Consider the following 15,004-nt stretch of genomic DNA (forward strand, 5'->3'; position numbering starts at 1 on the left):
ATTGATGATTGGAAATCAGATAAAACAAAATGATAGAAGCATCCAGTTTGAAAGATCCCTGTCCTATTTCAGTTGGTTCAGTTGAGGCAAATCCCCAGCTTCAGGAATGACCTTTGCTTCCTGAGAAGCAATCTGATGTGGAACTCAGGCCACCAAATCACACATTATTATTTTTTAGGTTGTTGCCAACAAGGTGGGTGGGGAGAAATAGAGAGTCAACCTCAAACTAATAAAACTCATTCGTGCGGGTCCTGTCGCTCCAGTATAAAAATTTAGTTTTGGAGATTTCACTCCTCAGCTTGTTAATTCAGCCACGATAGAGCAGACAGCAAGGTTGATGGAGGAAGAAGCAGTGTTGGGGTCAGAGTGGAGGTAGGCTTTCCTTGGCATTTTAATTTACTCCAGGTCTTTAACCTTCAAGCAGAACCCACAAACCACAGGAAGAGAGAGAGATCAATAAGCACCATGTGTGAGCTCAGAGCTTTTCAAGTTCTTCGACATTTTCTGAGCCTTTCTGTTTCTCCTCTCCTCAAACATGCAAACCCCATACCAAGATAGAGCAAGGCTGGCTCCCATGCTCCACTGCCTTCCAAAAGAGCCTTTATTCTTCAACTTAACGACCCGGCTGCCAGCATTTGCGTTCATGCTGGCAGCTACGCTGAAATGCACACAACAGCCAAACAGTCCCACTGCCCAAGCCTGGGCTGCTCGTCAGCAACCAGTAACGAAGGGTTGAAATTCAGGTTGGAGCCCGTTTTATGCTGATGAAAACTGTTGGAAAGGCAGTTGTGAAATGGGCCCCAGATTCTTCTCCCAATTGAATATTAAAGTTGTTTTTTTAATGGTATGGACCCCCGGCTCCTGTGTAGCAAGTATTAACACCTTCCTTATTTTATAATATCCCAGCTTATTCATTGCTCCTGTTTTTCATTATGGCATCAATTTATTTTCATCTTGCTGCCTTGTAGGTTTAAAGTAAAGCAGCCCCCACCCAGCACAGGACTGAAAGTGACTTACAAACCTGGACCCGTAAGTCCTATATGTCATCTATTGTGTGTCCTTGCATGCATGTAAATGAATATGTATAGGTTTCCAGTGAAGTGGGCTTTGAAATCATTCTGCCCATTCATTTTAAGCTATGTATAAGTCTAATGTTTTTAATATCATAAGCAAAAGATTTCTGATAGTGATACAGTATGTGGCTTGATGGCATTCATTCCATGTGGTAACCATGAGACCGATCCTATGCATAAACAGAGTTAAACTGCCAGCTATGGAAACAATTCCGAAGCTCACCTCACTTGTCCCAATATTACAGTTACGTACTGTTGTATAAAAACTACCGTTTTAAAAAGTAAATCCTTATGCAAACTGAAAAATAATTATTCCATTCTTTATATTTTATGTAAATCTGATTTGCTCTCTTGGTATTTGCCAGAGAATATTATTTAATGCTATACTAAGAAATCATATTTGTTTGTTTGTTTATTTATTTATTTTATTTTGAGACCGAGTCTCACTCTGTTGCCCAGGCTGGAGTGCAATGGCATGATCTTAGCTCACTGCAACCTCTGCCTCCCGGGTGCAGGCACTTCTCCTCCCTCAGCCTCCTGAGTAGCTGGGATTACAGGTGCACGCCACCACGCCCGGCTAATTTTTGTATTTTTAGTAGAGACAGGGTTTCACCATGTTGGTCAGGCTGGTCTCGAACTCTTGACCTCGTTATCCACCTGCCTTGGCCTCTCAAAGTGCCGGGATTCCATGCATGAACCACCACACCCAGCCAAGAAATCATATTTATTAAACTCATAAGTTGCCTCATTTCTCCAAAGATCTCTGAAAATACAAAATAAAAAATGTCAACCTATTCTGACTTTGATACATCCTCCAAAATGGCATGTTTAGTAAAAAATATGCATATTAATAGCATATTCTCACTTTAAATTATAACTTCAGAAATATAGGATGATATAAACATAAGTTCATCCTAAAATATAATAGTCACATTTGTAAGTCTTTATCAGTGCATCATCTGGCTGCTTTAACACGCCTTTTACTTCATACTTCACTCAGCAAATTTTGAGTTCCTCCCATATGCCATTGAAAGTGGCCAGGGCACAGAGGATGATAAAAATGAGTAAGACACACGAGACGCTCACAGAGCCAGGCACATAGTGGGTACTCGAGAGAGGTGTGATTCAGTGACAGAATGAAGTGAGTTGGTCTGGCAGACACGTGACCCACTCATCACAGATGGGAAGAGCACGTAGGCCTATGAGAACAGTGCACAGAAGGATCCAGTCCTGTTAACAAGCACCCAATGCTCCCTGAGTCTGAAGCTCTTAAAGCAGCCCCAGTCATAGGCTCACACAGAAGGGTTGGTTTGGGATAGCGCAAAGCCAGTTGACCTATTGTCACGACTGTGCCATCAAGCAGTTCAGTTAATGCTCTGAGCCTTGTTTTCCTCATCTGTAAAGTTCAGACCAGATTATTTCTTAGCCCCCTTCTAGCTGTAATATGCTCTACAGAAAACAGTATTATACAGGCTGAAACTCCAAACAGAAACATTTTGGGATAATATCCACTAATTCACAAGTACTGGCCTTAAGTAATTCACCACTGTACTGTGTCAAGATTTCAGAACCTTCACAACATAAGGCAAAAGACAAAAATCAAAACAAGCCCTTCTTCCACTGTTCTGGGAAGTTAGCAAATCTCATTTTAATTTAAAGTAGGGATTATGCCAAAAGCCAAAATAGCTGTTGGATCAACCGTTATAGGTCCTAAAAACCCAGCATGTAGTCTTTGAAGCTCACTCTATACTATAAGGTTTTTTTAGTTTGACAACAGGCTTTGATAGTAGGTTTTGGCTCTGGCAAAAAATATAATCTGTAGACTTCCCATATGTAAATCTAACCACTGTTCGGCTTGGTTAGTTGCCAACACTAAATGAATCTGCTCAAAGCCTGGGCAAACCTGTATGATGGCTGTGTTCCAGCTCTCCTCATGCTGAATTTCATCATGACCCAGCCCTGCTCCAACTGCTGGACTTGGAGGAGAAGGGTCTGCTGCTGGATATCCTCCAGCATGCATACGCTCACAAATACATTGTTGAAAAAATGGAAACCTTTTTCATTCTACTATTTATAAAATTATATTGAAGAAAACATTCCATTTGTATCTAATTGCTTTTCATGTAGTCGTTTCAGATTTATTTTTTTTCCAGATAACAGTTCCCAAGTCTGCTTTTTAACCCACCTCCTGGAGAGGCAACTTAGAAACATAAATAGCTCTCTCTTTGCTGGCTAGTGTTCTTTTCAAGGAACAAGGCAAGATGCCCGTGCCTTGCTGTGTTCCTTCTTCCTTCTGTATCAGGTTTCTTCTTTGTTGGTACAATCCTCTTCCATGGGTTTTCAGAACTAAGCAGTTGGGCATTTCAACTAATTTTGTCTCCCTCTACTGGCTTCCTTATTTTATGCAGCCTACATTAGGAATACCCTAAAGTCACGTTTTTCCAACCCATGGCCCGGGACGGCTTTGAATGCAGCCCAACACAAATCCCTAGACTTTCTTAAAACATGATGAGATTGTTTTGCGATTTTTTTAAGCTCATCACCTGTCGTTACTGTTAGTATATTTTGTGTGTGACCCAAGACAATCCTTCTTCTAATGTGGCCCAGGGAGGCCAAAATAGTGGACACCCCTGCAAGAAACAGGGTAGGAAAGTTATGATAGTCACCAAGTCCGTTAGGTGAATTTTTTCTTTTTCTTTCTTTATTTTTTATTTATTTATTTATTTTTTGAGACAGAGTTTTGCTCTGTCGCCAGACTGGAGTGTAGTGGCACGATCTTGGCTCCCTGCAACCTCCGCCTTCTGGGTTCAAGCAATTCTCCTGCCTCAGCCTCCTGATTTATATTTATATTAGATTAAATTGATCTTTATCTGAAGTAGCCCCTATTGCAGATTTCACTACTGAAAGTCACTACCGACATTCAAAAACTAACACAATTAGGAGTATTGCAAAATTTTGCCTTCAGTTCTACTTCCAATAACCTGGCATTTAGCTTCCTTATACTTTTTCCTAAATAGCACCTGGTTTGCACCTTCAACAATTTACCCTGGGTCCCCTTTACTTAATGGAATTCTATCTTCATTATGAAGTAATTCTGCTAAATGCTTTTAATAACTACCATTTATTAGTGCAAAATTTATAGATGAAGAAACCAAAGGTAAGAGAGTTTAAATAACTTGCTCAAATTCATATTAAAAGCAAGGTTTGAACTGAGAGTTGTCTGGTCCTAAAGCTACCTTGTGTCTTATAGGTGGCAGCTGGTTTGCAGACAGAACTGAATATAGAGTTATTTGCCATGGCTGTTGGAGAGGATGGGGCCAGGGGATCAGCACACATCTCTCACAATATCGAGATTATGACTGAGCATGAGGTTCTGTTCCTACCTGTGGAAGCAAATATCCTTTAATGTTCAACTTGAGTAATCATATATAGTGCAGAAATTACACGAGTGAGGAAAACATGGAAGTCAAAATGCATCTCTACTTTATTAATTCTATCTTCAAAATCAGAGTTAAATTTATTAAGACAAAGGGTATCTTCATCCATCTTTGAAAGCACCTAGCCAAATCTAAAAAAATACCTGACACACAGTATATGTGCAGTAACTTCAAGCTGAATAAATGTAAGTGTTATTGGCTATCTATGGAATATCAGACAGAATAACAAAACGGCAAGTCTGTATCACAAAAAATTGTAATTTTATAGAAGGATAGGAGATACCTTCTTATTATAAAGGTTGGGTATTCACTGAATTATGCATGCATTCCTCCATATCAGTGTCTCCAGCCACACAGATATTAGACAGATATCAAGTACCTATTACCTCCAAGGTACTGTATGAAATAGTTTATCATACATAAAAATGGATAAATGGACCCTGTCTTAAAAGGCATTATATAATCTAGTAGCAGAAATAAAGTCTTCACATTTTATTTCTGTTTTGTACTTTCTCCAGTGGCATGAACTGTGTGCTGCTGTGTTATAGTTCTATATTTATTTGATATTTGAGCTGGATCTTATAGAATGTGAAAACTTGATTGACAGGAACTTTAAGTACAAAGAATGAACAAACCATGGCAACAGGAAAGTTCCAGGTGTTTGGGATGATTGGCAGGGAGTTCAACTTGCCAAGAGCTTGAGTATTAGGAATATAGTGGGAAAGTAGGTTGGAGTCAAGTTATGAAAGATCTTAAATCCTTGGCTTGGATTTTATTATTTAAGCAGCAGTGAACCACTGCAGATTCCTGACTCTGTGGGTGATATGATCAGCATATCCTTATTAAGATGAATCCAGTGTTATTGTGCAGGACATGTTGAAGGGGAACAACTGGATGTGTAAAAGAACCATTAGAAGTCTACCTGAATGGGCCATGTGTAAGCACAAGAACTGTGGGAATGGGGGAACAGTCAACATAAAAGAGGGATATGAATGAAAGACATGGTGGGGGAAGGAAACTGCAAAATCTGAGGTAGAAGTCATTGATGGATGGAAGAAAGAGGACATAGAGTTCAACTTCAAAGTTTTGGGCTGAGGTAATGAATCATGGATATGTAATATTAGATCTCAACTGAGTAGTCAGAATTGGAGATATAATAATTTTAAGCATTGTTTACACAGAGGTGATGGCTGAACGTATGGGCAAAGAGCAGAAATCTGAAGTCGGTTTAGGGAACAGGAGGAAGAGGAGCCAGTGGAGACAGAAGCAGCAATTAGAAAATGATGAAATACTTCAGAAGCCTTAGGAAGAATTTCAAGGAAAACATGGACACAATTGACAGACGCTATTGAAATGTCAAAGAAAATTCAGATTTAAAGTGTTAAATTTGGTGGGAACAAAAACTAAATTGCAAAAGGTAAAGAATGACTGTATTAAGAAAACAGAAACATTAGTTATGGATATTCTTTCAAGAAAATTTATTAAAGGAAAGAGCAAGAAAACATGGTACCTCAAGGATGCAACAGAATATAGGAAGGATTTTCAGTTTAGTGTAGACCTATGTGTTTGTAGGTTGAAGAGAATGGAGCAGAAGAGGTATATTAAAAATATGAATGCGTAGAAGTAATTGAAACTGCAATATCCAAAACAGGGCAAAAGAATAATAGTAATAAAAAAAACCAGAGCTGAAGGGTTAGTCTTGGCAAGGGAGAAGCTGAAGATAGCTAAGGATTCAGACATTTCGAGGTGAAGGAGAAAGTTCAAGGAACTTGTGTCAGATAGCACTGATGTCAATAAATGAAGTGTAGTTCATTCATTCATTTATGCTTTCAAAGATGCAGAAACCCCTGCCTTTATGTAGCTCACATTCCAGTGGGAGGACAGACAATACACAAAGTAAGTAAACCATAAACAATGATGGCAGTAAGCACAATGGAGCAAAATATAAAGTAGGAAAGGAAAGTCCTCCCTGGGAAAGTCTCCCTTCCTCTCACCTTCCTTCCCTTCCTTTTTCCTTTCCTTTTTTTGAGTAGTGATGACAGGGTTTTTCCTTTGTGATAGAAGGAAACTAGCCAAGGAACTAGTTTCTTCCTCTGGGAACTAAATCAAGTGCCCTTACCCTCTCCACACAGGTTATTAGATGCAAATACCTGAATCACTGCTGCTGATCATAGCAATGAAATCATTTGTATTTATAACAAATTTTCTATTTCCCTGCTTACAGATTAGAGAGAAACTGTCAGACACAGATAAAGGGCAAAAAATCTTATCAGATCTTTTATCTACATTGAACATTACTTCCAATGTCAACAACGATAATTCATAGCCCATTTCCCAAGATCTGTCATTTTCCCCACCAAAAAAAAAAAAAAACCACAAAATCTGATGTAGATATGGTTTGGGGCTTGACCATGCTGATGACTCCTTACAGAAAGCCAGTCGCAGTTAGGAGAGAAATGTACATCAGGGAGAACAGAAGACATTCTAGACATTGGCATATCCATCCTCTAACTCCCAAGCCTGAGCACGTAGAATTTGCATTGGATAGACGGGTACCTAAAGTTGAACTAATGTTGCTAGAGTTATTTCGGTTTATATATGCAAATCACTTGGTCATGAAAAGCACAGCCCTTAACAAGTATTTTACCAGTTTTAACAAGCATCAATTATGATAAGCGACCAAAAGACTTTCCCCAGGGAAAAGAAAATCCAATGGTCCAGAGAACTTCTGCAATTCATTCCTCCACACTTGGAGTCTTCATGTCTCGTAAAGTTTCTCCACATTAGGTACAGTAAGTAGTAAATGGGAATTTGATTGTCAAGCATTCAAATTTGAGGTATTAGATCCCAGGTTTCTTCCCCTCTCCTTATAGTCAGAAACCCATAAGCCACCTATCCTGAATGAATGAAAATATTTGTTTAAATAACCATACTAGTTACTCCTTTATATATATTATAAAATCTAATCCTCATGCTATCTAGAAGACAGTTTTTCCCACTTTATAAATAAGAAAACAGGGGTTCAGATAGTTTGCTTACTTCTTAAGTGGAAGAAGTAAAAATCTAAACTACTTCAATGTGATTCTAAAGTCCATTCTTTTAAGCAGTGATTTCATTATTCAGATAAAGTTGATCTTACTCTCTAAAAAGTAGCAGCACAGACACAAACACCAAGGTGCCCTTGAACTTGAGAATTTACAATTAAACCAGTGTTTTTCAAACTTTTTAGACTCAAGACTCCTTTTATTGTCTTAAAAATGATTGATGATCCCAAAGAGCTTTTGTTCATGTGAGTGATATCAATATTTACCAAGTAAGAAAACTGGGAAAATTTAAAAAATTTAAAAATAACGAACCCAGTTTATTCATATAAATGACATTTTTAATGAAAAATAACTTTTCGAAAACAAACATGTAATAAAGGTAGTATTGTTTTCTATTTTTGCAAATCTCTTTAATGTCTGACTTAGTAGAACATAACTGGATTCTCACATCTGCTCTGTATTCAAACTGTTATCATTCACACATCATATACCCTCTGGAAAACTCAGCTCTATGCCTAAGTGAGAATAAGAGAAAAAGGCAAATAACATATTGTATTAATTTCCTTGGGGTGCCGTAACAAAGTACCACAAACCAGGTGGCTTAAAGAAACAGATATTTATTCTCTCACAGTTTAGAGGGAGAGAAGTCCAAAATCAAGGTGTCAGCAGGATTGGTTCCTTCTGGAGGAATAATCTGTTCTACGCATCTCTCCTCATTTCTGGTGGTTGCCAGGAATCCCTGGCATTCCTTGGCTTGTAGTGGCATCACTCCAACATCTACCTTTGTCTTCACAGGGCAGTCTTCCTCGTGTATTTCTCTGTGTGCCTCTCTCATTGGATTTAGGGGCTACCCTAATCCTGAATGACCTAATCTTAACTTGATTACATCTGTAAAGACTCTATTTACAAATAAGGTCACTCACAGGTTCTACTAGACATGAATTTTGGAGGGTCAAACCCAGTACAGCCTGCCCTCTGGTCCCTCAAAATTCATGTTCACCCCAGGTGCAAAATGAGTCCTCCGTCCCAATATTCCCCAAAGACTTAATCCATTCCTGCATTAACTCTAAAGTCTCATCTAAAGATCACCAACTCAAAAAGTCTCAAAGCTCATCATCTAAATGAGGTATGGGTGAGGCTCTGAGCATGAACTGTCCTGGCCTCCTTTCCATCTATAGACCTATGAAACTGAAAAACAAGTTACCAGCTTCCAGAATACAATGGTGGGACCACCACAGGATATGAATTCCCATGCCAAAAGGGAGAAGACGGAAGAAATAAAGGAGTCACTGGTCTACAGCAACTTTGCAACCCAGAAGAGCAAATTCCATTAGATTCCAAGGACTGAGAATCGGTGGCACCATCTGCCCTGTATGCCCATGGAGGCTCCACCAATCCCAGCCTCTAGGCCCTCAAAGACTCCACTGGCCCCACCCTCTGAGCCCTCAGCTTCGGCCCTCTGCAACAGTCCTACCCTCTGGGCAGCCCGTTTCCTGCTTACAGAATTCCAGAAATCTGACAGCCTTTCTTCATTTTGTACTCTCTCTCTCTCTCCTTCAGTCCAAGCTGTCAGTGTTTCTGCTGATACAACATTCTCATCCTCCCTAATCTAACCTCATCTTAACTAACTACATTTGTAAAGACTCTATTTCCAAATAAGGTCACATTCACAGAATCCAGGTGGACATGAATTTTCAGGGAACAGTAATCAACCCCAAACATATATCTTAATATTGTAGTTTTGGACTACACTCTGGGAACCACAAAATTAGGACATAGTTTATTTCAGTTCTCGGCAGCGACTTTCAGAAGTTAGCCCAAACTGAGAAGTGTACAGTCTGCATCTCTAGCTAGACAATTCTGAAAACTATGGAATAGCTCTCAAAGATTCATAATTCCTGTTGGCACCAATCTATCAAAAGTAATTCATGAATCTACCTAATAGATGAAATGTCTTAAATAATGTCTTTATGCCTCTTTGTGCATATTATTGCAGACTTAATGAGATTAAATAGATGCAGTAACAGTAGTAACTTTAAGCACTTCACAATAACTGTGTGGGTAGGTGCTATTCTACCCATTTTATAAATAAGGAAAAGGTTAGGTAATTTGCTGTATAGAAGCTGTATTAGTTATGTGTTGCTATATCATAAACCACCCCAAAACAGTGGCTTAAAACAATAAACATTTATGATCTCATAGCTTGAGTCAGGAATCAGGCACAGCTCAGTGGGGTCTTCTGGCTCAACTGGGGATGAATCTGCTTTCAAGCTCACTCAAGCAGCAGTCAGCAGGATTCGGTTTCTTGCAGGCTGTTAGACTGCGGGCCATGGCTCCTCACTGGCTATTGTCTGGAGACTGCCACTCGGTTCCTCACCATGTAGGCCTCGCTTTAGGGAATCTCACAACATGGCAGCTTGGTTCATCAGAACAAGCAAGCAAGCATGAAGAGCCAGAGTGTGAACAAGGTAGAATTCAGTGCTTTATAACGTAATCTTGGAAGAGACAGCCCATTACATTTGCTGTATTCTGTTCACTAGAAGCCAGTCACTAGGTCCGACCCCATACTCAAGGGGAAGGGATACACAAGGGCAACACTGTGAGGCCCTATATAAGAGTTGGACTCAGTGACTGTTACACAATGTGTACTATGTTCTAAAAACATACCACGGCTGCTTGGATCCCAAAAACCTCAGAAATAAAGAGAAAGGACTTGAATATATGGTGATACTACCTTTAAGAACCTTAGCCCCATCTCAAACTTAGGATCCTTAATTATGAGGAATGGGGGTGGATTGCAGATGGTACCTGTAAGCCCATGTGGTTTCTTCATTAAGCTTCTGCTCACAGCCTCCCTCTCTTTCTGAAGACTAACCTGGCCTGAAAAGGCTGCATTGAGCAGGCTCATCATTTACAGTTGATAAGTGAATAGAGTCCTATATATAGTCCTGTACCTACCAACAGATACCATTGCTTTCCTGGGCACTGTCCTAGATCTGTGCTAGAGATTTGCTAGATTTCTTTAGAATGAGATATGATTTATGACATTTGCCATTGAGAAACAATTTAATGCCAAATATACAAAGCACCTAGCTTCCAGCCAGTGAATTTCAAAATTGTTAAGCATATTTTCTCTAAGTGGATGGATATATACATTTAAAAAAATAAGCCTAAATGTTTTACTCCCAATAAACAATTCAAGAGCCTTTTTTTTTTAAATGGAGTCTCGCTCTGTTGCCCAGACTGGAGTGCCATGACACAATCTCAGCTCACTGCAATCTCAAAAGGCTTTTCTTTATGGTACTACAGAATTTCTACAGGTAACTTACTTCACAATATGCAAGAGATATTAGTCATTAAATAGTTTTTATATTAAGGATTATATACAGCCAGTGGCTAAGGCAATGAATACTGACTTAATGACTAGAAATGTGCTTGGCCTAAAATTTACTTTATAATGCACCTGTTGACCTTAAACTTTTAGGGTTAAAGAGTTTCAAGTATTTTGACCAAAAGTTGTAACTTAGCTAGGTTCTGTATATGTCACTTTATCATAAAAGTTCCCCTTCTCTTTGATTTGCATAACACTTAGCAGACAGAAACATCTTTACATTCCCTAGCACTATCAGGCTTTTGAATTATAAATGGTGGCAAAGCTATGGGAAAACAGCAACTTTTAACATAAGAGGAATTATTAATGATGTATACATCTAGAATGCCCTCCTGGAACTTGTTTTGGTTTGGAAACCATCAAAAATGTTACTAGAAAGTGACATTTATGTTCTGATGAGCAACTCTAAGAAGAACATTGATTCAACCTCTGTTCTCATAAAAATTAAATTATTTTTCAAGAATTAACTCCTCTCCCTGGTGGCAGAAATAGCTGCCTAAACAACACTGACTCCTTGGAAAGCACCTAGAACGCATTATCCTGCCTGCCTATTCTCTTGCCTTTCATAGTTACGCCTTCAGAAACTCTATGCCAAAATTCACTTATTTATTCTGCCCGACAAATAACACCACTGCATTCCTTACTTCCCTTCAGTGACTGTGTTATGCTCAAGAACATTAAGACTTGTGGTTTGGGACACAAATCACCAAGCCACAAGAACTGCAGCTCTGAGCCTGAAAAGAAAATGGTGGCCCCACAACACAGTAACTTGGCTGAAATGACCAAATTCACAGACAGAAACCATTGTTTTAAGTCTTTGGGATTAATAACAACAAAAAGGATAAAAAGCAAAACTGTCTGAAGAAGATATGGAACATCTAAACAGGCCTATAACAAGGAGTATGATTTAGTCATTTATAAACTTCCCCAAAAGAAAAGCCCAGACCCACAGGTATCTGTTAGTATCTTTTCCTAGAACATTCCTACTTCCCCAAATCCTTAACATTAAGATATACAGTAGACAATTCATTGAAAAACATGGGTTTGAACCACATGGCTCCACTTTTGTACAGATTTCTTTTACTATTATTATTTTGGAGATGGAGTCTCACTGTGTTGCCCAGGCTGGAGTAATGGTGGCACAGTCTTGGCTAACTGCAATCTCCGCCTGCTGGGTTCAAGCGATTCTCCTGCCTCAGCCTCCTGAGTAGCTGGGATTACAAGTGCCTGCCAACACGCCCGGCTAGTTTTTTGTATTTTTAGTAGAGATGGCGTTTCACCATGTTGGCCAGGCTGGTCTTGAACTCCTGACCACATGATCCGCCCACCTCCCAAAGTGCTGGGATTACAGGTGTGAGCCACTGCACCCAGCCCAGATTTTTTTCAATAAATATATTGGAAAAATTTTTGGAGATTTGAAATAATGAGAAAAGTTTCAGATGAAAAAAATTAGGAAAAAAGCAGTTATATCATGAATGCATAAAATATATGTAGATACTAGAATATTTTATCATTTACTGCCATAAAATACAGGCAAATCTATTATTTTATCAAAATTAACACATACAAATACAGATCATACATGGTACAGTTCACAGTTTTGAGAGAAACGTAAAAAAAATGTAAAGATGCAGCATTAAATCACAGCTGCATAAAATGAACTGTAATGCACAGTATATTAGTGAAATAATTTCACAGCCACCTCCTGTTGCTACTGCAGTGAGCTCAAGTGTTGTGAGTATGCACTTCAAATGCTGTGTGACACTAATCACCGGTGCATGAACAATTCATCGCCCCAGTCAACTGCATATCACAATGCTCCCAAAAATCAGAGAAAAGTGATGACATTACAAGAAAAAGCTGATTGCTTGATAGGTATCATGTTGAGGTCTGCAGCTATGGTTGCCTGCCACTCCAGACAGACAATTCATTTTATAAACAGATGACATACACTTATAGTATGGATAAATACAGTAAATGTATTTTCTCTTATGATTTTCTAAGTAACATTTTCTTTTAAGAATACAGTATACAATATATATATAATAAATCAGTAAGGCTCCCAGTCAGTAACAGGCTACTAGTAATTAAGACTTCGGGGAATCACAAGTTATATGCAGATTTTTGACTGTGTGAGGTCAGCACCCCATCACCTGCATTGTTCAAGCGTCAACTATATATGTACCTACACACACACACACACACACACACACACACACGTGTATTAATTCCTCAGAAGCCCAGCCAAGCATCTTAGCTTGGCTACTTTTTAATTAGAAACAATTATTTTATTCAGAAAAGTATAAACAGTTATCAATTAGAATCTTCTTATATACAAATATAACTTGCAGAAGGTTAAGTCTGAGGAGGCTATTCTGGGTACTTTTTACAGTCCTTTTTAGTTCTAAGAGTCCATGATACTGCATTTTTATGGCCAGAGGGCAATCAGTTATGCACCTGGTTGTCTCAATAGGCAGTAAAACCTAATATAAATAAATGGCAAATTATCTGCCATAAAAAAATAAGAAAAATTTTTGAAATGTTAATTTCAACTCCAATGAAACATATACCTAATTAAAACAATTATTTATTCCCTGCTAGAATATAAAGGGAACAACAAGCTTGAGCTGCAAGGCTCAAGCTTTGAGAGCACAGAAAGATTTTTAAACTAATCATGCATTTTAAGTCCAAGAAATGGAGCCAGCCCATAATCTCATGTTGGAATTCCCCCAGGCAAAGTTCGGAACCACATCCTGACATCGTCTGCAATGTGATCTTCTGTTATTTGGTATTTTTAAGATGACGCCAACTCTTCTGTGCTTAGTTTAGGAGTCCTTTTAAGGAAAAAGTTAAAAAAAAAAAACCACCACATTTCACTTCTAAGTCAATGTTAGAATCAGCTTCTCCCTCTTTTTCCTCTTCCTCTTCTTCTCTTCCAAGTGGCTAGTAGCATCAGCAAAAAACATAACTTCACTTTTTGCCTCGCATTCCCTCTTGAGATAATCAAGACCAGCCATATTGAAGCCGATAACATCCTGGAGTGCAATACAAGAAATATTAAACATTTTTCTCCCACTTCAGTTCATCACAGCAGCATATGAGAGTTAGGGGAACCAAAGCTTCAGGTGTTGTTATTTATCTTTCCCTCATTAAGAACTTTTCTTGTTTGTTTTTTCTATTCCTACTAATTCCAATGAAAACTATCTCAAATATGAATTTATCGGTGGTAGGTACTGCTAAGGACAAAGCACAGCAAGACTATACTACTTTTTTTTTTTTTTTTTTTTTTTTTTTTGAGACGGAGTCTCGCTCTGTTGTCCAGGCTGGAGTGCAGTGGCCGGATCTCAGCTCACTGCAAGCTCTGCCTCCCGAGTTTATGCCATTCTCCTGCCTCAGCCTCCCGTGTAGCTGGGACTACAGGCGCCCGCCACCTGACCCGGCTAGTTTTTTGTATTTTTTAGTAGAGACGGGGTTTCACCATGTTAGCCAGGATGGTCTCGATCTCCTGACCTCGTGATCCGCCCATCTCAGCCTCCCAAAGTGCTGGGATTATAGGCTTGAGCCACCGCGCCCGGCCAGCAATACTATACTACTTCTAAATCACACTAGGAATTTGCCTCATTATTTTATCTCTATACAAAGACACTTACCCGGACTTGGCTGACTTTTGAAATAGTTGTTTCCCTTAATTTTTCTATCACTGGCACAAGCATTTGATTGCTAGTGATCTGTCCAAAGTGAATCCTAATAGAAAAACAAAACACAGTCAGTCATGTTGAACCTAACATGGCTAGACACAGTAAACAGATAAAATATCAAAGCAACAACAAAATATACATTATAGAAATGTTTCGAGCAAAAAAAAAAAGCCAAAGAAATTTCTTTCTCTACTATTCAGGTCAATTTGATGATAACTTAAAAAATACTGTCCTAAACCTTATGACACATTCAACTCATTTGCAAAGGCTCTTTTCCCAGCCCAGCAACTTGCCAGTGGCCACAGATTTTGAGTGGTACTTTATGGAAAACTCAAAGACAGAATGAGCCTTCTAAGAAATG

The 15,004-nt window shown here is 38.8% G+C and overlaps 2 protein-coding genes across 12 annotated transcripts in view; one reads left to right on the plus strand and one right to left on the minus strand.

The window, feature by feature from the left end:
• Positions 1-15,004, plus strand: part of LOC105479093 (sperm associated antigen 17) — a 238,413-nt gene that overhangs the window by 218,373 nt on the left and 5,036 nt on the right. For 5 of the 10 annotated variants that reach the window (XM_071087017.1, XM_011736902.2, XM_011736903.2 and 2 more), the window contains 3 exons: positions 969-1,029; positions 4,324-4,468; positions 7,158-7,297. In XM_071087017.1, the coding sequence (XP_070943118.1) occupies positions 969-1,029; positions 4,324-4,468; positions 7,158-7,297 (346 nt within the window). Of the gene's footprint in view, positions 1-968; positions 1,030-4,323; positions 4,469-7,157; positions 7,303-9,865; positions 10,023-15,004 lie in introns of all 10 variants that reach the window. The other 5 variants (XR_011617612.1, XR_985679.2, XR_985680.2 and 2 more) reach the window with 2 other exon arrangements.
• Positions 12,805-15,004, minus strand: part of LOC105479092 (WD repeat domain 3) — a 30,699-nt gene continuing 28,499 nt past the window's right edge. For both annotated transcript variants that reach the window (XM_011736900.3, XM_011736901.2), the window contains exons 26-27: positions 14,596-14,689; positions 12,805-13,980 (exon numbers count right to left, since the gene is read on the minus strand). In XM_011736900.3, the coding sequence (XP_011735202.1) occupies positions 13,825-13,980; positions 14,596-14,689 (250 nt within the window). In that variant the 3' untranslated portion in view covers positions 12,805-13,824. The remainder of the gene's footprint in view (positions 13,981-14,595; positions 14,690-15,004) is intronic.

This window comes from Macaca nemestrina, chromosome 1 (assembly GCF_043159975.1).
Source record: "Macaca nemestrina isolate mMacNem1 chromosome 1, mMacNem.hap1, whole genome shotgun sequence".
Lineage (NCBI taxonomy): Eukaryota > Metazoa > Chordata > Mammalia > Primates > Cercopithecidae > Macaca > Macaca nemestrina.